The sequence below is a fragment of the Anneissia japonica genome, unplaced genomic scaffold (genome assembly GCF_011630105.1).
Source record: "Anneissia japonica isolate Jap-2015-1 unplaced genomic scaffold, ASM1163010v1 scaffold142_len1259957_cov175, whole genome shotgun sequence".
Lineage (NCBI taxonomy): Eukaryota > Metazoa > Echinodermata > Crinoidea > Comatulida > Comatulidae > Anneissia > Anneissia japonica.
This window is the reverse complement of record NW_022684560.1, coordinates 227,617-254,645: the sequence shown is the minus strand read 5'-3', so window position 1 is coordinate 254,645 and position 27,029 is coordinate 227,617. Positions and strand designations below refer to the sequence as shown.

Sequence of the window (27,029 nt, the reverse complement as noted above, 5' to 3'; positions counted from 1 at the left end):
GGCCTACTTCAAAAACATGATTTCACAACCACCTCAGCCCCACCATGGCTGGGGCTGAGGTGAGAAAATTTGAGGAAATAGTTCCTCTCGAGGTGGCCGGAAATGACACTTTTATATAATAAAATTCATCATCATCACATTACCATTATAGTCAAAATGAAACGCCAACAAATTTCTCATGATCTTTTATCAGGAATCTACCTAATATCCAAGACAACTTAGGCCTAATTATAGCTTACTAAGCTTCAACTATATATACTATAGTATGATCAACAAATCACAACTTTTTTTCGCATTTAGCACAATTTTCTTTACTTTTTATTGCTATTAATATTATTATCAATTATTGCTATCGTCATTATCATCATTGTTATATTATTATTACTAGTAGTATTATTAAACAAACATGATCTTTTATCAGGGATTTTTGACAACCATAGAGATCTTATTCTTATTAATGTATGTGTGTGATGTACCATAAAAAAAAAAAAAAAACATAGAAAAAAAGCTTAAAAACATTGTCTTTGAGTATTTACTTTACATAGGGCTACTTCAAAAACATGATTTCACAACCACCTCAGCCCTACCATGGATGGGGCTGAAGTGAGAAAATTTGAGGAAATAGTACCTCTCGAAATGGCCGGAAATGACACTTTTATATAGTAAAATTCATCATCATCACATTACCATTATAGTCAAAATGAAACGCCAACAAATTTTTCGTGATCTTTTATCAGGGATCTACTTAATATCCAGGACAACTAGGCCTAATTATAGCTTACTAAGCTTTAACATATACTATATTATGATCAACAAATCACACCTTTTTTTCGCATTTAGCACAATTTTCTTCACTTTTTATTGTTATTAATATTAATATCAATTATTACTCTCGTCATCATCATCATTGTTATTATTATTATTACTATTAGTAGTAGTATTATTAAACAAACATTTAAAGAAACTTGCAAAAGGATAAAAACGAAATTGAACCACAGTATCGCATTTTTATTTTAAAAGACCTGGCCTGAGATTTATGGATTTAAGATTTTTTTAAATAACGCTTAGGCTTATGTGTTCTATTAGGCCTATGTATAATGTGTACTGATGCATATTTACATGTTTAGAAGTATTCATTTTAAGTGATCCCAGGAAAGAATTTGTATTGGCTCAAGAATAAGCTTTTCAATTTTAACACTGTGTACAAAGTGGGGGGGGGGGGAGCCGCGGCTCCCACGGCTTTCCCCTGGATACGTCCCTGGTCTACACCATGACTTACGGCACATAGAAAAAAATATTAGATTATCACTCTTTAAAAAAAAAAAAAAAAAGTGATGAAGGTGGGTGTTTTTTTTTTGTTGTTTTTTTTTTGTTTCTCCACCCCCCCCCCCCAATTGGAACAATAACTGCCTTTTTTTTATAAATGAGGGAGGAACTGTTTTTATTTGGCAAGATTGTATAAAAACTGGTTTAATTTTATTTTTTTTAAAGAAAATGTATTTCCAGTTACAAAATTGCATTGTTTATTTTTATGCTAAATACTTGATACGATTTTTTTTTTTTTATTCCCGCATCATTTCCCAAATTTTTGACGCAGGCGGGATTGATAATCAGAAATGTATTTTTTATTGGGCTTTAGTATTTGCCTAACTTATGGACTTATGGATTTTCATTGATTTTATTAGACCTACTTTCTTTGGGGTGATTTTGTTTGCTGCTTTAGGCCTACATGATGTCCGATTGTTGGGTGTCCGGGGGTCGCGGATGTTTATTTTTTAGTTTAGCGTCCAACAGTGTTCTGCGGTCATTGAACCAAGCTTCGAAATGAAGTGGAGAAACGCTCTAAGAAGTGGTGACCAACGGCAGTAAGGATAGTGTAAATTTAATACCTCTTTGGTCATACTGATGGTATGTTGTCAATTTAAATGTATTTTGAAACATTGATCATTATATTATAATTTAGTATAATTGTAGTTTGTATTTTATTTAGAGTTAATGTTTTAATGATATGTTTTTCTAGCCCATTAGAAAACTCGCTTTGTTGATGATCGATTAAGCTTGTACCAGAGAGCAGTGTGCCACTGCTTGGGTATTTTGACTTGGTCTTGGGTTCTTGGGTATTCTGTTGAAATCCTTGGGTATTTTATTTTTACTAAGAAAATTAAATATTTTTGTCATAGAGGAAGAATTAAGAAGTAACAAAGTATATGTCAGTTTATTCAAGTAAGTAAAACTCAACGAAGTGCACATAACATTGTTAATTGACTGTTAATTGTTAACTGTTAATAAACATGGGTTCAGAATTGTTTATTTGTGATTTTCGTTGCCATTGATTTACTTAATTAATGCATTACATAATAAAACTTGATCACTGATCTACTGATAACACTGGCCGACTGAGAGCGTATTTTTCTATCTGAGGCCCCTATTATCACCTCATGAATATTAATTTTAATAATTAACACAAACAATTACAATAAAAAATGGTTTATAAATTGAACTAAAAGGGAAATATACATGCGAAAAACACGTGTTTTTTTTTCAAATTTTAATGCATTTTCAGGAAGCTTGGGTAATTTTGGGCAATTTTTGCTGAATCTTGGGTAATTTCGACCCAGTCATTGGGTATATCAAAAATTGTGAGTGGTCACGCTGCCAGAGAGGGCGCTCTATGTAAACAATATTATGGCGGCGCTTATGTAATTTTCAGATATCGCTAAGTAGATAATTTTATTAATATTTTCTTAAGAGTTAAATACCATTTATTAGTAGTAGCTAGCCTAGCTAGGGCCAATGCCATAATTAATGAGGCTAGCTAGGCCTCTAGGCTAGGTGTGTCTAGCCTGCCCAGGGCTGGCTAGGCCAGACTGTATGCCTAGTAGTAGTAGCAGTAAGTAAGGCCTGCGCGGGGAATATATCCTCCGCGCTAGAAGAATGGCATCCGCTATAATTTGGCATAAAAATTTCCGTTCAGATTTTGCCAAAAATTAGGCTGTGAACAAATCTTAATACTGTATATAACCAATGCAATTATGCTGAAATTACTATTCCGTGCACCTATTTTTATAGCGATTTTCCACGCAAATTTGAGCTGATATTTGAGATATCCTCCGAGAAATTAAAAAATCTTTACAGTATGGCGGCCACTCCTGTTTTGGTGACGTAACTCCAGGCCAATTTTTTTTCTGTCTTTTTCTCACATTCTATTCCGGTTTACAAAGAAAATTACATACTGTAGTCATACTAATCTTAATTGTGTTGTCTTTTTTGCAATTTAATACTAAGAAAATTTCAATATTTAGGTTAACTTTCAATATTTTGCTTGGTGACAGGATACTTCTCTTTGGGTGGTATAAAAACGTGTGGATGTGAGTGCTGTAAAGTCATGCTGGCCTTTTAGTACACACTAGATCATAATTACAAGCTATCTGATCAGTAAAGACTAAGCATAATAATGAGATTTATCTTTATGATACAAAATACTGAGCTAAATAAAGCTTCCAGGGGGTTAAACCCCCTGTAATTGGGGAGATCCCCCTCCTAAGGTCAAGGCCTTTCTGTAAGTGGCACTTCACGCCAAATTCTCCCGTTTTTTTATATCAAAATGTTGGCATGCATGCGGCTGCGGTGTATGTTTTCAGTCTTTTTCGAAAAATTGAATAACTAATAAATATCCTAATACTGATAATTATGATATAACGAATATTCGTGTTGAATATTTTATTATATAAGGGATAAAAAAACTGAAAAAAAAAGAAAAACATGTTTTGTTTATTTATGCTAATTCGCAAAGAGAAGCCTAGACCAGGCATAGTAACATACAAGAAACGAACGTAATTATAAGTTTCACAAACTTAAAATTTTAAATGGTAACTGGTATCAAAAGCCTATTTATTTGTATACTATATTCTATTAAATGGATATTTTAATAATAATACAAAGTACACTTAATTTCCTTGGTTTTCTTGATTTTAAATACTTTTCGACCGAACTGGTCCGCGGTCGAAACAGATGTCCTGCACAGCATCTCTGACTTTCAGGGGAACCCTTTTTCAATTTGTATGTTGTCGCAGGCTTTGAATTAGATGTTGAAACATTGTTACTCGATCAATGTCCAACCAGTAAAACATTTATTTCTTTTTATAATTCTAGAAAGAAATCATTCTGTGCCTCAACTGATGAAGTAGACATCTTACGCTGGCTGGAAGCCTACAGAGGTTACTGAAAATACGAGGATTCTACTATTTACCTAGAGCCGCTTTCATCAGCCAGTGTTTCTACAATAGGCAGTTGTCGCTTGAAGTTGTTATTCATCAGTTCAAAGTATGTGAATTAATCAGTTCTTAGTAGCAATATACTCCTACAAGTTCCTGGGTTGGTCAGGGGTCCCAAGTCTCATGGAAGTCACCGTCTCCCGGAAATCAGGACAGACTCCTGCAAGCAGGAACCTCACAGAAAATAATCATTCTTCTCTTCTGCAAATCCATGATAGGGAGCTTTCGATTGTACAACAACGGTAGGACGTAGAATGTAATGACGTCGCTAAAAGTCATCTGCGCATGACAGAATGTTAAGTTCTTGTGGATTCTAGGACGTAATTTAGCCAAATCTGTATGCAGAGAACGTACAGTAGGACGTCTGGTAGGATGGTCGTGCATGAGTACAGTAATTCCGTTTTAACGTTGCGTCATTGCGCAAATTAAAAGCTCTGTAATAACTGTTTTCACTCTAATTATTGTCAATTAAATGTCTCACAGAAGTTAGTGCTGATAGATAAAGTTAGACGTTTTGAATAAGCTCATTTTGTGATTTCCTTTATCTTGGGACCCAAGTGTGGTAGAGTTAAACAATTTAAGATAAGGTCAAGGAAATATTAAAATTAAAAAAGAAAATGGAAAAACATATGTAGATATTCAAAAAATGTCTCCATTTAATGTCTTTTTATGTTGGTAAAAAGCAATGTTGTATGCATGCAAGTAGCTTACATTCTGTACAACTCATAGAAGGGGTTCCTCTTTTTTATTTACCCATTCCAAGAAACTTTAAAATCAGGTATTTTACGCCCAGGTCTTGCCCGTTCATCTTTTAAAGAATTTCTTTTATTTCACATATTGTGACGTGTCAGACATATCATATATTAGGAGTAAATGTCTAATACTAGTAGAATATGGATTTTGATCAGTAAGAACCAATAACACATTATATGTAATACTTCATTTGAATTAATAAATATATATGTTATTCTTTCAGACACCAAAGACAATGCCTAAAAGACCAGCAAAGACACAACAAGATGTCTCGCCTAAGAAATCCAAGGTAAGCACATTTAATTATAGGTTGAAAACTGTGTATTACTTGTTGAAAGAGACATTACACAAATCGGTGCACTCTCGCTGAGATGTTGAAGATGTCTCTAATACTCTTTTTACACTGCCAATGTGAGAATAAACCTTTCTTATTTTCTACTTGTCTTGATATTTGACCGTTGACACTGCTATTGTAGGTCAGATTCGCGTTATTTTAAGCAACTTCTTGGTAAACGTGCATGGTAGATCACGATAAATCTAACAACTTCTTTTTCAATTCAGTTGAAAGTAGAAGCTGCAAACTCTTCAGAACCTCAGGATTTTCTCTCCAACGTTGCACACTTAAGACTGCAGACAGCAGAGTCTGTAGCAGACTTCAAATTCAATAAGAAGCGTGTGAGGGTGATATCTGATGCCAAAGATGTGCCAGAGCAGAACCATGGGATTGTATATTGGATGTCCAGGGATCAGAGAGTACAAGGTAAGAATTAGCGTACAATTGTCAATCACGGAATGTACACGGACTGTGCATTTCTCCATCTTTGGGTCAAAAATTTGCATTTGCTCTTGTTGCAACTTTAATGATTTCATAGAGTAGGTGAAGCTTGAATGATAGGTAAGCTTCCATGATACTTTGAAACTGATTATCAAAGTTTCTAGTAATACAGGCTTTCCATTTCAAAACCAGCCTAATTTTTAAACTGAGTGTTTGGCTTAAGAATGTGTCAGTATTGTATAATACTGTACTTTAGTACAAAGAAGCATAATAGTTTTACTTAGGCAATAGTAAGTTGATTCCGGTGAACAACACATTTTAAAGCTTACAATGTGGAGAATAAGAATATACAGTATTAAAAAGTCAATTTTAATTTTTTGGTCACTGATGCTGGGTTTGGGATGGCAAGCCCTATTTATTATTGATAAAATATTTTTGCTATAAAATTATTTGAATTGATTTCATACAAGTATGTTCATTTGTTTCTTTGTTATGACTGTTTTCAACTATAGACAACTGGGCCATGTTGTTTGCTCAGAGGCTGGCTTTGAAGCAAGAGGTCCCCCTTCATGTCTGCTTTTGTGTGGTGCCTAAATTCCTAGATGCAACCATTCGGCAGTATGGATTCATGATGAAAGGACTACGAGAAGTTGAACAGGTGAGAATAGCACACATCATCGTGGCTCGGTCAAAACCTTGTGTTTTTCTTAGCATCTCCCTCAACATGTTTACAAAGTTTTGTGTGAAATGCTAAAACCACATGAGGCTTTGTCGTATGACCCCAACATATGTTTACAGCAAGCTTGTTATGAGGTTTCATCTCTTTAGCTCTGAATACATGCTCAAGGCCTAAGAACTATATGGTTTTGTTCTGAATATTCCAGACCTCAAAACATTCATGTTTTAATACATCAATGCTCGTCATCTACGTGTATTGTTGTATTATGAATCCATGTGCAGGGGCCAGAATGGAAATAAGGATTTGACGTCGGCAGTAACATTATAAAGTACAGTACTGAAACAATAGAAAACAGATAACTTCATTCTATAACTCTGAATAGGCATTTGTACTGAGGAGAGATGTTTTGCCCTACCTGGTGTGTTATTGTACCGAATACTCAGTACATTTCCAAATACTTGAGAAAAAAGTTATCAAGTGAATTGGGTGGGAATCAAACAAACACCACCTCCAGACAACTAGCCTGGTGCCATAACCACTTAGTGGCTAATTTTGAATCATTTGTACTGATGGGTGCTCAAGGTTCAATGTATTGATTATCTAACCTGAATTATTTGTGCTTAAAACGAAACCGTTCCCATCCTCCCCCCCCCCTTTTTGACATGCTTAACTTAACTGCATCACCACAATTAATTGTAAAGATGAACAGGGTTTTTTAGGCATGGCAATAATATAGTGAACCAGAAAGACTATTTCTTATTAATCTATTATTTCTTATTAATCTATTATGACAAAAGTACATGTGCAGTGCAGAAGTATGTTATAGAAATCTCTTCCACTGTCTATTAGATATATTAGATTCATTTTTAATACTAAGTATTCATATATTTTTCTTCAAGGAACTAAAAGAGCTTGACATATCATTCCACCTCTTGATTGGATATGCCAAGGATGTACTCCCGAAGTTCATAGAAGAACACCAGATAGGTGGCTTGGTAACAGACTTCAGTCCATTGAGAATACTATCAGAATGGGTCCAGGAGGTTGCAAGTGAGCTGCCATCAAATGTTCCATTTTGTCAGGTAAGTAACTGTTTCTGAATTTTGTGTTAACTGTACATTACGTTGCTTTTTCACTCACCTAATAATGGTGTGTGTGACTGCAGCCATTTTAAATTTTCATTCATGGGGAGGCTCATAGTATACATCCAGATGCACAGGCCTACCTTTGATTTTAATTTGCATAGTGTCTAAATGAAACTTGCAGCATAAGCGCTTGCATAAAATTAGAACACTGGACAGTGCTGAGTAGTGACCGCACCATTGCACACGCAGTATGATCGAAACTCATTGTGTTTATTCAAGGAAGGTATCAGGAGGTACATTAAATGGGGCTCCTGTCAAAAAATCGCAATGAAGTGCCTCTTCTTTCTTTGGTTTATGTGTGTGACACTCCTTTGTAAATTGATACATGATATTGTGCCATGCATCTTATATTTATGTTTGTACATGACAATATTGTAGGTTGATGCCCACAATATCGTGCCTTGTTGGGAGGCTTCACCCAAACTAGAGTATGGAGCACGCACTATCCGTCCCAAGATTCACAAGGTGTTGTCTACATATCTCACTCAATATCCACCTGTCATCAAGCACAAACATAAGCCCAAGACCGAACCAGAGGTAGGTAGAAAGAAGCCAAAATCACTATAGGTTGACCCTCTGAGGCAAACTTATTCTTAGCAGTGGCTCATTGCTTTTTCCTGCATTGGCAGAAAAAAAAAAAACCCATTGTTTTTGTTTTGAATTTTTATCTTCTATCCTGTTTCCTGTGTTTTTGAACAGAATTTTTCTGTCCGGTACCTTGGTCACTTTCTGTACTTGGCAAAAATGCGCATATTAAAATATGACGTCATATGAAGAAGTTTCAGCTAAATTCAAGCAGAAAATAAACTCCACATACATAGCACGGCTGAGCGAGCGACAGACACGCGCCACTGCTTGGACTCTTCCATTATATAAAAAGGTGATTCCACACACACACACACACACACACACACACCATGGAGGTATAAACACCATATTCACTGTATAACACAAAACACATAAAGACAAGAAACTCAGTCAATTTTTATGGGTTTGTTTAATGCTGAGAGAATGCCTTAACACAATATTTTATTGAGGATATTATAAATCCTTGAACGTTTCTACATTTATAATTACACTGTTAAAATATACAGTACAATGTAGATAACTAATATTTTACAGTATTTGTTTATAATACCAACACTATGAATCCATACTAATTGTTACCAAGGAGAAATAATTAGAAATTACTATATCTATTTACAATTTAGAAGTTAACATACACTCATGGAGGTATACCTCTATGAATTACACAACTGATGTTTTCAAGGTGCAAGACTGAAAGACTGACCATAGACTACCATTAAAAATAAACAGTTAATTCCTTAACACTGTATAACACCATACCTGAGTATATAAAGAAGCATTGATAATTTTATTAAATTGATTACCATAAATAGAATATAATTTTAACTTTGTAACAATAGTTTAAGTAATGAACAATAAAATCACAGTAAATAGCTACAAAACATTTTACAATCTGCTTTACTACAAAAAAGCATGTTTCAAAGATTAAAGGTCTCTATTTAAAAAACATTACATTTCACAGTTATTATTTTTTTTAAAGTTGCACCTTGTAAATTTTAATAGCACCTTGTAACTTTTAATACTGAAGATACATATTACTTAACTACAAAGTTGAATTCCTGTTTTAACATCAATTTTAAAAATGTGCAGATTATAACATTTAATACCGAACATGACCTTGTAGCCAACCTTCTTTTTGAGCCGCTTACTTTTTCGAATGGTACAGAATTCTGCCATGATTGCCAATTGTCATGTCTATAAAAAAAATCATAACGATTCATTAACCATAGTGTTACTTTATCATAATTTATATGCATACTCTATATGGTAAAATTATACATTTTATTTATTTTAATTGTTTTTTTTTACCTCGAAGAAGAACCTGAACAGCACTTGGCTTTTTATTATTAATATTGTAATTGTTATTGTCGTGATGACAATAATTTGATTTTGCGTCAGGAGAATCAAGTAAAGGTGTAATTTTTGCCCTACCTGACGTGAAATGTACTGAACACTCAGTACGTGTGAAAACACTTGCGGAAAAAAAAATTATTATTATTATTATTTATTATTATTATTAATATTATTATTATACACTTAATTATATACTTAAGAGTACACAAAATACCTCCAACTGGGCCTAGGTCTATTTAATTTTTTGTTATTCGACATTAAGAAAACAATACCGTACGTTGTATATAAATATTGTATGTTGCTACGTACGGTACTGTACAGTACATTTGAAAGTCGTAAATAACATTATTTGAAAATAGATTTAGTGACCAACTAAAAATGTATGTATACTTACACATCATGGTGTAATTTTAACAGTAAAGTTGAAACCAGGGTTGTAAGGGCTACAGTAATTTTTCTACACGCACCAGCACTACACAAGCGAGGCTCGGCAATATTGTAGGCGACATACCTACACAAAAATACAGTAGTCCAGTTAAGACATATAGAATATTATGTAAAAAGTAAGTTTTTAAAGACTGAAGCTAGTAATTTGAATAGCACATTCTTCAGTATATTATGCATGACATAAACTATTTGTAATGTAATATACATGTAATACTTACCGATAATGTTAGTCTAAAAACAGTGTATCTTTCTGATACCCAGCACACTCACTATGCAAGATAGCGATCATGCAGTGTGTACGAGTTCACTAGAGCGTAACAAAGGTCAATCCAGCCGAATCGAGATAAAAAGTTTTATGTGATTTGACAGAAACACGCGTAAAGTTGCCATTATCCAATCAGAACCTGTTTTATATATCAAACGAAAGCTACATTATCGAACAGCCTAGTTCCCTCCGAACTTTATGGAAACGAAAACGAATTGCAAATGACCTTTTAGTGCTAGAGGTCGCAACAAGTAGGTTGACCTGATATCTATAATTGTAGATTTTTCTCAAAACGTCTCACTTTAATCTAAAAAATGCTGCAATTCCCCGACATCAAAATATGTAATAAAAAAAATACATCATTTTAAAGCTTATCATTTCAATTTTATATTTAAAAGTGAACCCTTTGACATTTCACTGAACTTTTTACTGTAAACGGGAAATAGTTGGAAATGACAGTACAAATGTGGTTGATTTCCCATGTTAAACACAATCCGCTCTGAGGCGTTGAGCAGATGCGCGCTACTTCTTCATATGATTCTATGTTTGAATATTAATAAACAATTAATTAAACCTTTATGTTTTATGCATTTTAAACCACTATGTTAAACACAAAATTACTGTGAAATGCACGGACAATTGTGACCTTTGACTTATAACATTATGCAAGGTATACAAACTACAAATGCACTGATTGCCATAGGGTTGGATTCTTCAGAATAGAATAGAAGCGGTTGGTGCATCTGTTGTGGCTTGGACTCCCAACCTTGAAGTCTCGCTGTGCAAGTCGCTTGTGTCCTTGGACAAGGCCCTTTATCTACGTTTGCCTCTTTCCACCCAGGAGTACAAGTGTGTACCTAGTAGGGTTGAACACAACTGCTCTGATTACTAGCTGCAATATTATGAAATTCTCTCAGGGATTTGAGTATGTGTTCCATACGTGTTTGATTCAGTGACCAGTGTAATAATGTGAAGCACTTAGAGGCTTTATGCATGAAGCACTATATAAGACCGACATATTATTATTATTATTATTATTGTTTATAGTGTATTAATATTATTAATATATTATATAGTAATATATTATTAATATTAATATTAATATATTAGTATAATAATATTAATTATTAATATTATTATTGTTATTATTATTATTATTATTATTATTATTATTATTATTATTATTATTTATAATGGTAAGAACTCTCAAAAATAACCCTTACCACTGCAGTCATAGTACAAGTCTCACTGATGTCAAGTTGGTTTTCATGGTTTGTTTTTTACTTCATAACTTCCTTTAGTATGATAATATATTTTGTTTTTAATGTATTTTTTACTTTATACTTTTTTAATGATTTTTTCATCACTTCTCATTATGGCAATGAGGAAAAGCCTTATGTTCTGTTTTACAGACAGACACAGTAGGTCTAATTTGATTTTTATTCTCAGCCTAATGTCTGGGATGCAGCCATGGACTCTCTGGAAGTCGATAAGACTGTCTCTGAGATAGATTGGGCTCAGCCAGGTACTACGGCAGGCCTTTTTGCACTGGAAGATTTCTTCGAAAATAGACTACGATCCTATGAGGTAGAGAGAAACGATCCTAACAAGACTGCTCTTAGCAACCTGTCACCATGGTTTCACTTTGGTAAGATTTTGAAAGATGACAAAACCATTCTATCTGTCTCTTATACACATCTTTACATATTGTGGCCAAGGGCCAGATTTCATGTCAAAATTACAGTACGAGTCTTCCTATTAAATTGTCTACAATTAAAGAGAAGAAGTTACAAAAATACAAAAAAAGCATAAAACCTGAGACAGTGGACAGTAAACTTTAAAGATGTCCTGTCAGCTAACAGAAGAAGGAAACCAATATATTCTAAAAAATGTTAATTTAAATATCACAGTGCAGATATTTTTTACTCATCATTAAAAATTGGTGCCTTTTCAAGTTTTTGATGCCCTTTGGTTTAGCCATTACTTTTGAGCATTTTGTGATCTTCCTCCTTTCATTTGTTGTAATGAATTACAGGTCAGATTTCAGTTCAGCGAGCCATCTTGACAGTGCAACCATACAGAAGAAAACACAGCAAAGCAGCGGAAGCCTTTATTGAGGAATCAGTGATTAGAAGAGAATTGGCAGATAACTTCTGTTTCTACAATGACAAATATGATTCAGTTGAAGGTATGAAGGAGATAGTATCCCAACTTAATATGCATTAAATCCTAACCCAAATTTGGATTGTGTTTACAGTGTCCATATTCGTTCTTCTTCAGTAGGCTTTCCGATCCGAAAATTCAGATTCAGTGTGAATCTACCTTTATAAAGTGATAAGTACAGAATTAGTCATAAAATATACCCAAATCATGACACTAACAAAATCAAGGTGCAATAAAAAAAAATGTTGCAATGTTTAAGGCCTGTTTACACTATGACGATAATGATCAATTTAATGATCTAATCAAATTCCAATTTAATGACAGTTGCTTTTAATGTGCAGAAAGATTTTGAATTGAAAATTAAGCTGTGTAGTTGCTGTATCATTTACATTAAAAATCTATCACCAGATTACCACAACATTTGAATAATGTTGTGCAGTTTCAAATGTTCCACTTTTATGCAAGACATTTTGGATTCTAGCCTTAGAAATGTTTTGCCCCTTTAGGAACAAATGACTGGGCCAAGACTTCACTGCAGCTCCATGCCAAAGATAAAAGGGAGTATGTGTACAGCAAAGAGCAGCTAGAGCAATCTCGGACACATGATGATCTGTGGAATGCAGCACAGGTAGGGATAAACAAACAAATAATTTTTTGACTGAACTGTTTATTTCTGTATTGAAATCCTGGGTTAAGAAGAAGAACTTTCTGTATGCAGTTATACCAAGATGTCACCATGACCATAGTTAGGCATTTCACATTTTTTTTGTCAAATAAAATTTGGTAGGCTGGACAGGGCTTTAATACAAGCTAAACTTTCAAGGCATTTTGATTTGGTTTTGGAATAATCCCTAAATCCTCCTTTTTATTTCATCCAATTTTATGAACCCTATCTGGAGATTATTGTCAACTCATCACAAAGAATGAAAGGCATTAAGGCTTTATAAGAGGTGTGTAGCATCTTGATAAATTTTTCAAACCAAAGGAAATCTTTTAGAGAGTGAATGTATTATCGCACAATTATCTGAACAATATATATTAATGCTTACGGAATGATAATCAAGACGTTGAGACACTCAACCAATAACAGTTTTTTTAAGAACTATCTATGTGGTGACCCGCAAGCATTCATATATATTATTACTTCGCCATGCAGACCTTCAAACAATATTTTATAAATTTTGAAAAGAAAGTTCATCGAAGTTGTTTTTTGTAATGTCATCTGATTATGTAAATAAATGCATTGTTTTGGTTATATTTAATTAGTTAATTTAACTAACTAAAATTCACAAGAAAGCTAGACCGTTCCTGAAAGGAATCAGTTTAGGGGATGCTTCAAGTCTTACCCACCTTTTGACTGGTGATTCATTGTGTTTGAACTGCTTTCCATTGATTAGAACAATAGAAACCAGTTCCAACTGGAATATGACAAAACCATTCTATTAGGATGAACTCTGCCAAAAATGATCACTGATTGAATTGTTTTTGCGACAATCTGTATCCGTTCGCAAGCTAGATATGTGTACAGACATTAATATCATGAATTAAGTGGGTCCCCAGGGTGTTTTGTCTGATTTGATGCCTTTGGATGATGATGTGAGAACAAATTTATTTAAGGAAGAAATTATGGGTTTAAAGTTAGAGATATTTTTTAGATTAGCATGTGTAAGCTTTGAAAAGAACAAATTTGCCTTCCTATGTGAGCTAATATTTATTGCTTAAGATGATCAAAAGATCATATAAAATTTTAAAATAAGTTAGGCTCATCATCATTCATCATTATCAATTTAAAGTCCGTAATTAATCCATGCTAGCAAAATCATTGAAAGACCAATGCTGGTCGGCAGTCTATCAGTGCCGGTAGGATGGTGAGAACTCTCTATAGTAGATTTAATCCCATTATTATTGATATTAGGTCATCCCATTATTATTGATATTAGGTCATCCCTTTATTATTATAAAGGTTTATGTAGGCCTACAGCATTATACATGTTTAAACACAGAGATAAAATTAACAACTAAAGCCTAATAATAATTGACCTAATATCAATAATAATGGGCCCAATAGTAATGAATAATAATTAATAATAATACAGTAAATACAGTAGTATGATGATGTGTAAAGAACTAATAGAGCATACGATTATTAATAAATAATACAGTAAATCATTAGTTCATACATTTATAAACACCTAAATATATATGAAATTATATAATTTAACGTCTCCGCAATGTACACCTATCGAGACAGTTATCATTCGCTAATCAACAACCCTGGTCAGACGTGTACTCCACCCCGCGGCGCACAAACAAACCAAGTTATCTGGCGCGTCAGTACCACAAAAGGCACTAACAGGTTTTATGTGATAAGATAAGACCATTGTTGTACGCGCACATTTGTGTGCCGAGGAGAGTATCCTACTTCAGTTCAGCCCTACCTTACTTTAGCGGTACTTTCCCATGCTCGTGGGAACTCCTTTGCCCAACAATTTTTTACACGTCTCAGAAAAACAGAATTTCCCACGAGCGTGAGAAAAAGAGACAGATCAGTCGCCGCCGAATTAGAGCTAGATACAACTTAATATATGTGTCCTTGATATTTGGAAAAATTTGACCTGGAATGTCCTGGAATTATCCTGGAATATTTCTTCTTTAAAAACGTACGAACCCTGTATTATTGTTATCATTATCATCATTCATTCTTTCAACATTCTTTCACAACCATCTCACATGGATTATAACATATGACTAATCATTCATGTGTTTACAGATTCAGATGGTATCAGAGGGAAAGATGCATGGTTTTCTGCGTATGTATTGGGCCAAGAAGATCTTAGAATGGACAGAGTCACCAGAGAAAGCTTTGGAAATTGCTATCTTCTTCAATGATAAGTACAGTATTGATGGCACAGACCCAAATGGATATGTTGGTAAGTATCTGATGTGTTTCACTAGTGGTCAGTGTCTATGTGAACTGAATTAAGTTCAGTTATTTTGTGTACCATTTACTTAAGCTTTGAAGAATCTTTAATGGCAATATTGCTAGATGACTCAGTTTTTGTTAATTTAAATCCAAAATCAAAGTGGAAGATCCATCTGCAGGTTACAGTCAAAGGTACATATTTTAGGTGTAGGTTGACTCTGTGGCGTTGTTGTTGTAGATTTGGACTTTGGTGCCATCGTGTGTAGGCTTCAGTATGAACCCAATTATGACTTGAAAACAGTTGAATTCATACATTTTCTGTGTATTGTTGTTCACAGGTTGCATGTGGTCTGTCTGTGGTATTCATGACCAGGGTTGGAAAGAAAGACCAGTGTTTGGTAAGATTCGGTACATGAACTATGCTGGATGCAAGAGAAAGTTTGATGTGGACCAATTTGTGCGCAAATACAAGGCAAAGAAATACTAAACATTTTTACAGAAAAACCAAATTTTTGGTTATTTTTGCAACTTTTTCTATATACACTCAAGACTAATTTCTTGTAATACAGGTTACACAAATGGGAGAATTATAGTTCTCGTGCTATATTTTAGTCAGACAAGATTTCTAACCACCATAAGTCTGATTTGAAAAATCATACAACAGTAAATGTTTGTAAATAAAACCAACATACAAACTAATTGCAATATTCTCATTACCATGACAGTATTATTAATCCAATATAACAGAGTAGTAAATGATCTTCTGTCCAACCTCAGCACATTTATTTATGTAGATATTGCGTAGTATAACCTGTGTTTCTTTTGTGTGACAAAATTTATTTTTACGTTTGACCGCACACAACTTTACCTTGGTTTATTGATCAATCAATATTGTTGATGGGTCATAACAACTAGGACATCCCCAACTTTTTATTAATATTCCCTCCACGCACTCCGATTAGAGCGGACATCCTTTGTTATGCCTAGTGAACATTAGTTTCATGTAGATATTCTACTAAAGCCATTAAAGACAGTTAAAAAGAAACATTAAGCCATTCGAGCAAAGGTTTGTCATTACACCTTTATTCATAAAAATGTAATGTAAACGTTGGTATTTAAAGTAAAGTGTTTTTTATCAAATGCAGTATCGGTGATTAATAAGTTTAGTTATACTGTTTTTGTTATTCCTAAATCTTTAGTTTCATACTAATGATTTAGTGACAATGTTATATGTATTCTAAGCTATGTAGTCTCTACGATTTCAGACTTTCTGTGCCCACCACAGAAACATACAAAATGTAATGTAACATCTGTCAAGTTTAAATTTAAATCCTATTTTATTTGATATAATCTAGGTAATCTATTAATTAAAGCATTTTAATAACATTGACTCTGGCAAAAGAAATAGAGAAATAGCTACACGCTATCGCCGCGACTCCTTTGGCAACGCTGATTGGTCGTTTGAATCAGGAGCGTTTCCGATTGCGTCAGGAACAGCTATTTAGTGCAAGGATTATACTGTAAGTGCTGTAGTGACTGTGTAGAAATTCTATAGAAACCGGACTTTATATTCTAATTTTGAACTAAATAACGATGCAAACACTGCTGCAACATTTCGATAATGTTTTCTTATATAAATGCAATGTTCAGTGTTTGTAAATTGTTGTAATTACGTTTACCTAAAAGGATTATATCATGTTAACCTAACCTTGTTGTAATTGGTTAAGATAAGTTCTTATAGTGGAAACAGATTTTGAATTAATTTATTTTGGAATTCCTCCCAGAAGGGAAGAGTTGTTTCCTATGCTATTGTTCGAAATGCTCAGTGATGTATCTAGAATTGAATTGGGAGGGGTGAGCTGATTGGTGGGACATGAAAGTGAAGTGGGGGCGGGGCTCGATGATCAGTTGAGGGGTGCTAATTCGCAAAATATTGTGATTTTTAACTACTTGACCATGATTTTTTGGGGACGACTGGGGGCGCGCGAGTAATTTTTTTTTTTGGGGGCAGTGTGGGGTGCGTGTGCTCTTGCTTGCTTGTAAATGTTATCCAACTTCTGGTGGTATTGAACATAATAAAAGTAAAATATTTTGATAGTTAAATCATTTGCTGAATGAAGTGAAGAATACAACATACCATTCAAAAACTCGAAGTGGTGGTTTTGATAGTAATGCCTGATGATGTCAGATGTGTAATGACAATAAACACGATGATGATGATGTGGTGACACACATAGCAGTAACAATTCAATTCAAATAATTCAATTCAAATAAACATTTATTTCTTCACACAATATGATAACAAATGATAAACATTAAACAGCCGGATTATATGTATTTTCTACATATTAGTAGACTATAAAATCGATTAAATAAGCCTTTGAAACCTCTAAATTGTCAAAATTTTCGGGGGCTTCGCCCCCAGGACCACTTTCAAAACCTTTTAATCGAAGCTCGACCACGCCCCACTTTGCTTTCGTCGGGGAAATCTGACTCCTTGTCGGGGCATCGCACCCCCCCCCCCCCCTCGGGCAAATCCTGGCGCCACCCCTGGTCAGGTACCTGGCCAACATGAAATATTAAATTATTCATGTCTCAAATGTTGAACCTATTAATCATGTAGAAATTACCAACGCAATTATTCATTAGTTAGTTATTGCATCTAATTCACAGTAACCATTGAAACGCACTAAACTGCCAGCATATGTGCCAAGCCTGTTGCCACCCCTTCAGATTCAGCCGTGGGAGATTTTCAATGGACCTTTCCGCTAAGAAGCAGGCGCGTAACAGGGGTCTTGGGTCGGGAGGGGGGGGGGACAAAGTTAATAATTTTCCCGGTTAGTATTTTATGACTTGGAGTGATACCCCCCCCCCATATAGAAAACAATACGACATAGGGCTTATTTTATTATTAATATAGGCCACACACGTGTGTTTGAAACTAAATATAAGCATTTTCACCGTGGTTTTATTTATTACAATCATAGGCCTATTCTTTCACCATCATTACTCATTGAGGCCCTTCTTTTAGGTAAAACGATCTATCTTAAATTTTCTTTCTTGAGTTTGGGACTATGTGTTATAACTTCGAAGTCAAAGGAGAGTAAGCACAAGCTTTAACATTAAAAAATGCGCGAAGCGCGCGAAATTTTTTTATTTTTTTATTCTAATTTCGTCGGAATTGATCAAAACTCCACAAAAATGTGCAATTTTTAGAGGAAATTGGCCTACCTCAACAAGAAATGCTCTTATGTTATATATGGCCACACTCGTTTTTTAAAACTGAATATACTAAGCATTTTCCTTATGGCTTTATTTATTACAAACATATTCTTTCAACATCATTACACATTGAGGCCCCTCTTTTAGGTAAAACGATCTATTTTAAATTTTCTTTCTTGAGTTTTTTGAAGTGGAGAAGGGGTTGCAGGCCGGGGTATTGTGATATCTGTTCATTATATCTTTCTTTTTATTCTTGTCTTTATTTTTCTTTTCTCTTTTTCCTTTCTTTTTCTTTCCCCTTCATTCTCTTTCCCTCCCTCTCCCCTCTTTCTTTTCTCTTCTTTCCCAGCCCGGTATGACGACTTGGTCAGCCCGGTAAAAACCGTCAGGGGGGACAGTCTGCCCACCTGCCCCCGCCTGATGAATGGGAATATGAATCATGCAGATCTGGAATCAAATCTAGGTGGTGGGGTCAACATTCCCAGAGATCCCAAGTTTGAAAACCAAAAAATAGGGAGATTTTTTTCATGAAGCGATCGCCTCCTGTAGCGACGCGCTGTGACGCCTTACAACGCGCTGTGCAACATGAAAGTATTACACAAAATGAAGAAAACAAACAATTTTCATAAATTTGTTTACTTTTAATTAACAATTTTACATTTGTTTACACATTGCAGTTGGCCTAAAATATAAATTTATAAATATTATTATTTATTTAGCATTTAGCTAGTAAAGCGTTCTTGGCAGCAGTCAACAAGGCTTTGCTTGGTTCATTGGTATGTTAGAGGCTATGGCTGATTTATTACATCTCATCAAAGAACATAGAATTCTAGCAAGGTAACTGCAACTTGCAAGATTCACACGTTTGCTGAAAAATTAAAAAAAAATATATATTTTAATTTAGTTGGTAAATCATACTACATGTTTTAAGTCAGCATTTATATATGTCTAGCCTATAAGAACTGGTACATAATGCCATGAAAAAACATTAAATCCTGCCTCGCAAGGCTCCATCTATACGTGCGTAACTAGGCCTAATACCGCAGAGTCACAACCACCACTACACACACGCCCACCCAACACAGCACACATACAGTACATACCCTGCAGTGTTGCAGATATAGCCTAGGCCTAAGCCCTACATGTATTTCGGGATCGATATTAAAATAAACTTCATTTTTCGGAAGACTGCTTAGTACCAAAACCTATTAACTATAATTTTTTTAGTATTGTTATTAAAAAACTGAAGCTTACTTGAAAGAAAAAGTAATTTTTATGCACCGATTCTGTTCCAAATCTTCGCAGCGAAAACTTCGGGCCCCATCCATTCCCATGTGATTTCTGATTTCGTTACTATTTGTTGAAATTTATTTACTCAACTGACATCCATCTCCTTGAATGAGGTCGGCCGGCACTGGATGCAAAAGATCGTAACATGGAGGATAAACAAGTCGGTTCTATACCACGGATCTAGGCCTGCCTTGCCCTGGCCTGAGTTGTTATTTTGATAAACAACTTAATAACAACTCCCTGGCCTTGTTTATGACATTTTATGGCTGAGCGAGCGCCATAGTATATTGGCTTAAGATAAGAAATTTTGTTTCATTGCTCTATGACATCGTGGAAATCACATTTTTCGTGAAATTTTCGGGATATTAAAGAAAATCGGGAGATATTAATAAAAATCGGGAGGGCGGGAGACGGCCTCAAAAATCGGGAGAAACCCGCAATTCTCGGGAGAATTGGGATCTCTGCATTCCTCCCCCGGGAAAATTTCGATTTCTAGATGGCGGAAAATGAGCTTTCCCGACTTCTGACGTGTCTTTAATTACTTTTAAGTTCTTCAAAATTCAAGGTTTTTCCATCTTGAAAACGGTCAGGTAATTTTTTCCCATTGTTATTACAGTAAATAGGGCTTATGTGTGTATACATATAAAACATTTAAAAAAAAAAATGAGTACAGGTGCATACGAATTTTCTATGAAGCGATGAATCCCAAAAAGAAAGGTTGGTCCGGGGGTTCTTCCCCAGGAAAATTTTGATTCCTAGAAGGCGGGAAATGAGCTTTCCCGACTTCTGAGGTGTCTTTTAAATTAAAGTCATTAAAAAATACTTTAGAAGTTGGGAAATCTCATTGTCCACCATTTAGAAATCAAAATTTTCCCGGGAAGAACTCGAACCTCCCTTTCTCTGGGTTAATTCATTCATTATAATAATTTTCAAGAGGGGAACACCTTGAATTTTGAAGAACTTAAAAGTAATTAAGTTCTTCAAAATTCAAGGTTTTCCACTCTTGAAAACGGTCAGATAATTTTTTCCCATTCTTAATACAGTAAATAGGCCTTATGTGTGTATACATACATAAAAAAAGATTGAGTAAGTTGCATACCTAGTTTTTCCATGAATCGATAAATCCCAAAAAGAAAGGAGGGGGAGGTCCTGTGGTTCTTCCCCGGGAAAATTTTGATTCCTAGGTGGCGGGAAATGAGCTTTCCCGACTTCTGTGGTATCTTTTAATGACGTTAAAATTCTTCAAAATTCAAGCCACCTCCCCCTTGAAAATGATTAAATTAATCAATGAACTCCAAAGATAAAGGGGGTCCGGGTTCCCCCGGAAAAAAAAAATTGATTTCTAGATGGCGGGAGATGAGCTTTCCTGACTTCTGAAATGTCTTTTAATAACTTTTAAAGTTCTTCAAAATTCAAGGTTTTCCCCTCTTGAAAAAGTTTAGGTAAATTTTTCTCATTTTCTATTTTATGTGTGTATACATACATAAACAAATGAGTAGTTACATGCGTATTCTTTATTCCATGAATCGATAAATCCCAAAAAGAAAGGGTGGTCCGGGGGTTCTCCCCCATGAAAATTTTGATTCCTAGATGGCGGGAATTGAGCTTTCCCAACATTTGAAGTGTGTTTTAATGAATTTTATGTTCTTCAAAATTCTAATTTTTTAATAGAAAAAAAAAATAAATAAATAAATAAAAATATAAAAATCAGCTCACGAGTCCTGAAAAATTAGGTCTAGAATTCTTTTCTTTTTCCCCTTTTTTTGTTGCCAAAGGGAGGGGTCAGGACCCATGACCCCCTCCCCCAGATCCGCCAATGTGAATTGCGAGAAAATGTAACTCGGTCGGGTACTGGATAAACATTCTCTTTCCCATCCTTCTCCTCCTTCTTCCCTCCTTTTTTTGCATTTCCGATCATACAAAAATCTCCAGACATCATATATTTTTCGCCAAAAGTGGGGGGCCCGGGCTTCCGCCGGCCATGTAAAATAATATGTAATGTGTTGATGGACATGATCAAAGATAAAGGCAATTAAAATAAAAAAACATTAAACACGTATTTAAACTAAATAAGTAGCCAAATGCTTTATTTAAATATAAAAATGTAAGTCGTATATTTAATTTCATATAAAAATCTGTTTATAGATGTAGTGTATTAAAATATATCTGTCTTTAAAATTCTGTATAAAAATATTGCAAATCTGTTTTTTCTCGAAACATTACCTATGCTATAAAGCGATAAATTAATAATCCGAGAAAAAGAGCATTTACCAGTACGAATATGATTGACTTGTGGAGTAACAAGTTTGAGGGATTGAGAAGAACGAGTAAAACAGGAAGAAACATGTTTGTCAATAAGCGAACAGAGATAAAGTGGGGCACGACTATGGATAGATTTTTGGGTTAGAAAAATTTGAAAAATGATTCGCTTATCAACTGGAAGCCAGTAAAGAATGTTTAAAATTGGCATAATGTGGGTGAACCTTTTAGACAATGTTACAATACGAGCAGCAGAGTTCTGAAGTTTTTGAAGGTGTCTAATGCTAATAGCAGGTAAACCATTGAGTAATGCATTGCAAAAGTCAAGTTTGGATGAAATAAAAGCATGAACAAGAGAAGCAGCAGCAGAAGATGAAATGTAAGGTCTAATGGAACGGATACGGCGAAGATGAAAGTAACCCGATCGGCATACAGATGATATATGGTTGCTGAAGTCAAGATGTTTGTCAAATATGACCCCTAAGTTCCGAACCGAAGAAGAAGGAAATATGTTAATACCATTACAATTTATGTTAATTTCAGGAACAGGGCGAGTACGATATTTGGAAGAAATAACAAGAAGTTCAGTTTTACTAGGATTTAATTTAAGTTTCATCATTGAAGACCAATTTGTTAATAGATGAGAAACATGATTCAAATAAGGAATATATAACGGACAGAAATGCTTACACATAGTGGAGCTATGTTTAAGCTGGAACAACATTGATCACAGCTTAGATATCATAGTAAATAATATTTAAATCAAGTTTCCTGCATTCCATATCACAGTAAACACAATACAAAAAATACCTATAACATGATATATGTGACCGGCTCTGGCAAAACCAGGTGTTTGTAGGAAAAATTTAAAATTGAGTTTTTGGTATTTTTAGATTCTGTGTAAAGTATTCTTTAAAAAAGTGTTTATTTGATGGAAATTGATTATTAGCAAAGTTTTCAATTAATTGGATATTCAGCCATTGATTGTAGGATTTGAGAAAACAGCTTCTAAAGATTCCAAAATCAATAGTTTATTATAAGATTTGTATTTTTAAATTGTTATTATACTTCTCAGTTAGATTTAGTGATTGATATTTTGCAGAAATGATGTTCAATATATCTTCTTTTATGAATGCAAAAAACCTGAAAATGTTTAAAATTGTGATTCTCAAACATTTTGGATACTTGTGCAAAAATTTGAATAAATAAATGTATAAAAATATAAAATTAACATGAAATAATACATAAAATATCGCCTTCTCTGCAATTACTCCGAAGCATTGGAACTCCCTCCCACTGGCACTAAGGAACTCTTTCATCATCATCATCATTTATTTATGCCAGCAATTTGCAATTTATATATATATATATATATATATGAAGGAGGCGTGTCCACGTGTGTTTCGAAACATATTTAGAATATAATATAACGTAACAGTAAAGAAACTCCAATACGTAAGATGTTGACTTTAGAAACACTAAAATTTATTAGGCGAATATTTCGGCTACTCCTGTAGTCTTTGTCAACGCTTGACATAAAATGAACATATTGAGAAACTATCTTAGCAATATACAATTTGAGACACAATACGGTAATTAAGTCAAAGCAAGTCGGCATACGTCTATAAAGGATTAATGATAATGAACAAATAAACAGTGATAAGGGTGAACAATGAATGAGCAAGTGGTGGACTGTGGGAAAGCATTACTATAGATAATGCATGGGGGAATTCATGCATGGTTAATGCATAAGCTAAACATAAGGCATAACTAAAATGAAGAACAGGAAGCGGCTATGAAAAAATAAATAAAAAATAAAAAAATTAAAAAATTATATATATATATAAAATTATACAAAGCAATATTGTAAATTAAATAAATGTGGGTATATAAAAGTATTGAAAGGCAAATAAAACATAGTTGTAATGATGGGAGCAAGAAGCCAAAATGATATAGGCCTACGTAGTATTGTATAAGGCATATAATATATATAGATATAGTGCATCTTGAAAAAATGAAACAGATAAGTTCTACAATAGTATAAGCTAGAGTGAAAATACCAACAATAATATATAATGAATAGGCCTAACCTAACAGAATAATAATAATAAAACCAGAATAAATAGAAATAAAATTATAATTAAAAGTGACCGAGAACTAAGAGAAGAATATTTAGCGGCAGAAGGAAAATTCACTGATGAATCCCAAGTCTTTATTGAGGCCGTGAGTGTGTGTTTTGAGTTTTAAAATCCATTTCAGTTCTTCTCGTTGTCTGTGTTCAGTAGAGCGGAAGTTACTGGCTAGGAGAGTCACTTTGAGATGGTGAATATTGTGGTGGTGGGGAGTTAAAGTGTTCCCCTACAGGGAAACCAGGGGCGTTATTGCGGATGGAATGTTTATGGTTATTAAATCGTAGGCGGAATTTATTACCCGTTTCACCAATGTAATGGCCTTTGTTGCAAAGTGTGCATGATATAAGGTAAATTACATTAGTAGAATCACAATTTAGAGGTGGGGGGGGGGCAGTTTATAGTCAGATGTGTTGTTAAGTATTATTGATCTGTTTGTGTTAATATGGCTACAGACCTGGCAGCGAGCTTTATTACATGTGGTGTTACCGTTATGAGTGCTGGTTGTACGATGTTTAGATGGTGCAAGAATGGATTTAAGGTTAGGTGGCTGTCTAGAGTAGCAAGGAGAGGGGGATCCGAGAACAGGGGCTGGATAGTGGTGCCATTTTGAAGGAGGGCATAATCATGTTTTAATATTTTAGATAGTTTGTGAGTATTAGGATTGAAATCAAAGACCATGGGGATGCGTGCAGTATTAATTTTAGGTTTGTAAGTGAGAAGGTCAGAGCGGGTATGAGTGTTAGCTTTCATGATACATGATTTTATAAGTTTGAGGGGATAGCCGTTATTAAGAAAGTGGTCAGTAAGTTTGGTGACGTTAGTACGGTAGTTGGTAGGATCAGAGCAAATGCGTTTACAGCGAAGCATTTGGCTGTAAACTATAGATTGTTTAAGTTTGTTAGGATGTGAGCTATGAAAGTTAAGGTATGTGTGATCATCGGTGGGTTTAGAATAGAGAGATGTGGAGATACTGTTGCCTGAAATGGAAACATTAACATCAAGAAAGGGGATAGAAGTGTTAGAGTATTCCATAGTCAATTTGATAGTGGGGTGAAAGTTGTTACAGTGAGTGACGAATTTAGTAAGGTTGTCAAAACCATGAGGCCAAATGAAAAAAATATCCGTCAATGTATCTATAAAAATGCAAAGGGTTGAGATCAAAGGAAGAATTTAGTTTGTGTTCAAGTTCGGCCATAAATATGTTGGCGTAACTAGGGGCCATTTTAGTGTCCATGGCTGTACCTTGTGTTTGTAAAAAGTGCTGATTATTAAATATTGTATTATGGCTGAACAGTGTGTTAATTTTATGAAGAGCGTGTCTGCTGTTTTAAAAGCGCCGTTTTCAAAATAAAGTTATAGTGATTATATAAATAATAGTATGCAATAGAAACAGCAAATTATTTTTAAGATTATAAAATATCACCTTTATTTTCATTGTCATTCGTATTTATACAGGTTGTACAAACAATTGAAATTAAGAAGAATCATTTTTTAATATTGTTTTAGTGAACAACTTTTAAAGGTCGTCATAAAAGGGTGAAAATTATTCTTTTTTCTTATTTCTATATTTCTTTATTTATTTAAAACGTGACGAATTAACGATAACTGAAAGAAATTCTAATTCATTCCAATAATTTACGCGAGCACGGAATTTACGTGAGCACACATGCGCGCAAATATTCGATTATATATGAATTTTAATATGCTTGTCCATACAAAGTGATGTGTTGATCGAGAAGATTATGACACAAAATGGACGGTGTATACCACGTGACTTTCGCAAACCAATGAGCGAAATGTCTCAATTCTTTATAAATATGGCTCTGACCCGTACTAGGACCAAGGGCCATGATAAAGACTGAATACATCACCCACGATGGACACTAATTAAAAGAGAACTAGCAAAAGGATTTTTTTGTTCTAGAGTGGATTTTTGATATGCCATTAATAATAGAATCAACCTTAAAATCGTTTTTTGCCTATTTTTTTTATGAAGTTATAGGCGATTATATACGATTTTACCATGACGTCACTGGCGAAAATGTAACAAAAGGTCGTGTAAATAGCGCGGCGTAGGGTATCTACCGCGTAGGGTATCCGCCGCGTACGATCTTTGCGTGCATGCTGTAATAATCACAATTCACAGCCATGGTTACATCATACACGCAAAGATCGTGTGAGAATGGAACACACAACCTCCATGTCTGCTATTCATTTGTTTTTGATTTTTTGTCTTGTTTATGTGCTTTCCTTTTATTACTCACCTTTGTTCCTGTCTCTTATACACATCAGGGAGGTAAACCGCGGCCCCTAAACCATAAATGCGATAAACCTAGCACCACACCAAGTACCAGTTAGTCAACTCTGATCATACTAGAAAATATTCTTTGTATATATACACTACAGGTTAATAATACGCATGGTATTAGTGTCAAAAATGGGCCGTGGGCCAAGAGCGTTAATTTTTTGTCTAAAAATGTAGAATTAAATTTATAATAGATTTTTGATTGTTACTATCTTCATAACTTACGCACTTTTTTTTAAATAGACAAAATGTTTTAAAAATTCATTATGCAAATTACAAAAAAATAGACCAATCATGTTACGGGAAACCGGGTGGTTGTGTGTTCAATTCCCACACGAACCAATTTTTTTTTTTTTTTTAAGGCAGTTAAGTTAATTGTGGATAATGAATAGGCAACCTGGTTGTTGTGTGTTCGATTCCCACACGAACCAATATTTTTTTTTTAGGCAGTTTATT

The 27,029-nt window shown here is 34.3% G+C and overlaps 1 protein-coding gene across 4 annotated transcripts; it reads left to right on the top strand.

Moving 5' to 3' along the window:
- The first annotated feature begins 1,785 nt into the window (after window positions 1-1,785).
- LOC117106401 (deoxyribodipyrimidine photo-lyase-like) lies at window positions 1,786-17,158 on the top strand. 4 transcript variants are annotated; one of them, XM_033247781.1, is made up of 12 exons: window positions 1,786-1,908; window positions 4,153-4,323; window positions 5,251-5,316; window positions 5,589-5,787; window positions 6,315-6,460; window positions 7,381-7,563; window positions 8,005-8,163; window positions 11,729-11,927; window positions 12,315-12,467; window positions 12,949-13,070; window positions 15,213-15,372; window positions 15,704-17,158. In XM_033247781.1, exons 3-12 carry the CDS (start codon window positions 5,263-5,265, stop codon window positions 15,850-15,852), a joined length of 1,524 nt encoding a protein of 507 aa, XP_033103672.1. In that variant the 5' UTR covers window positions 1,786-1,908; window positions 4,153-4,323; window positions 5,251-5,262; the 3' UTR covers window positions 15,853-17,158. The 4 variants fall into 4 exon arrangements, with proteins under 4 accessions (XP_033103672.1, XP_033103659.1, XP_033103666.1 ...); XM_033247775.1 differs by lacking the exon at window positions 1,786-1,908 and adding an exon at window positions 2,642-2,720; XM_033247768.1 differs by lacking the exon at window positions 4,153-4,323 and having other exon boundaries at window positions 1,823-1,908.
- Window positions 17,159-27,029: the final 9,871 nt, after the last annotated feature.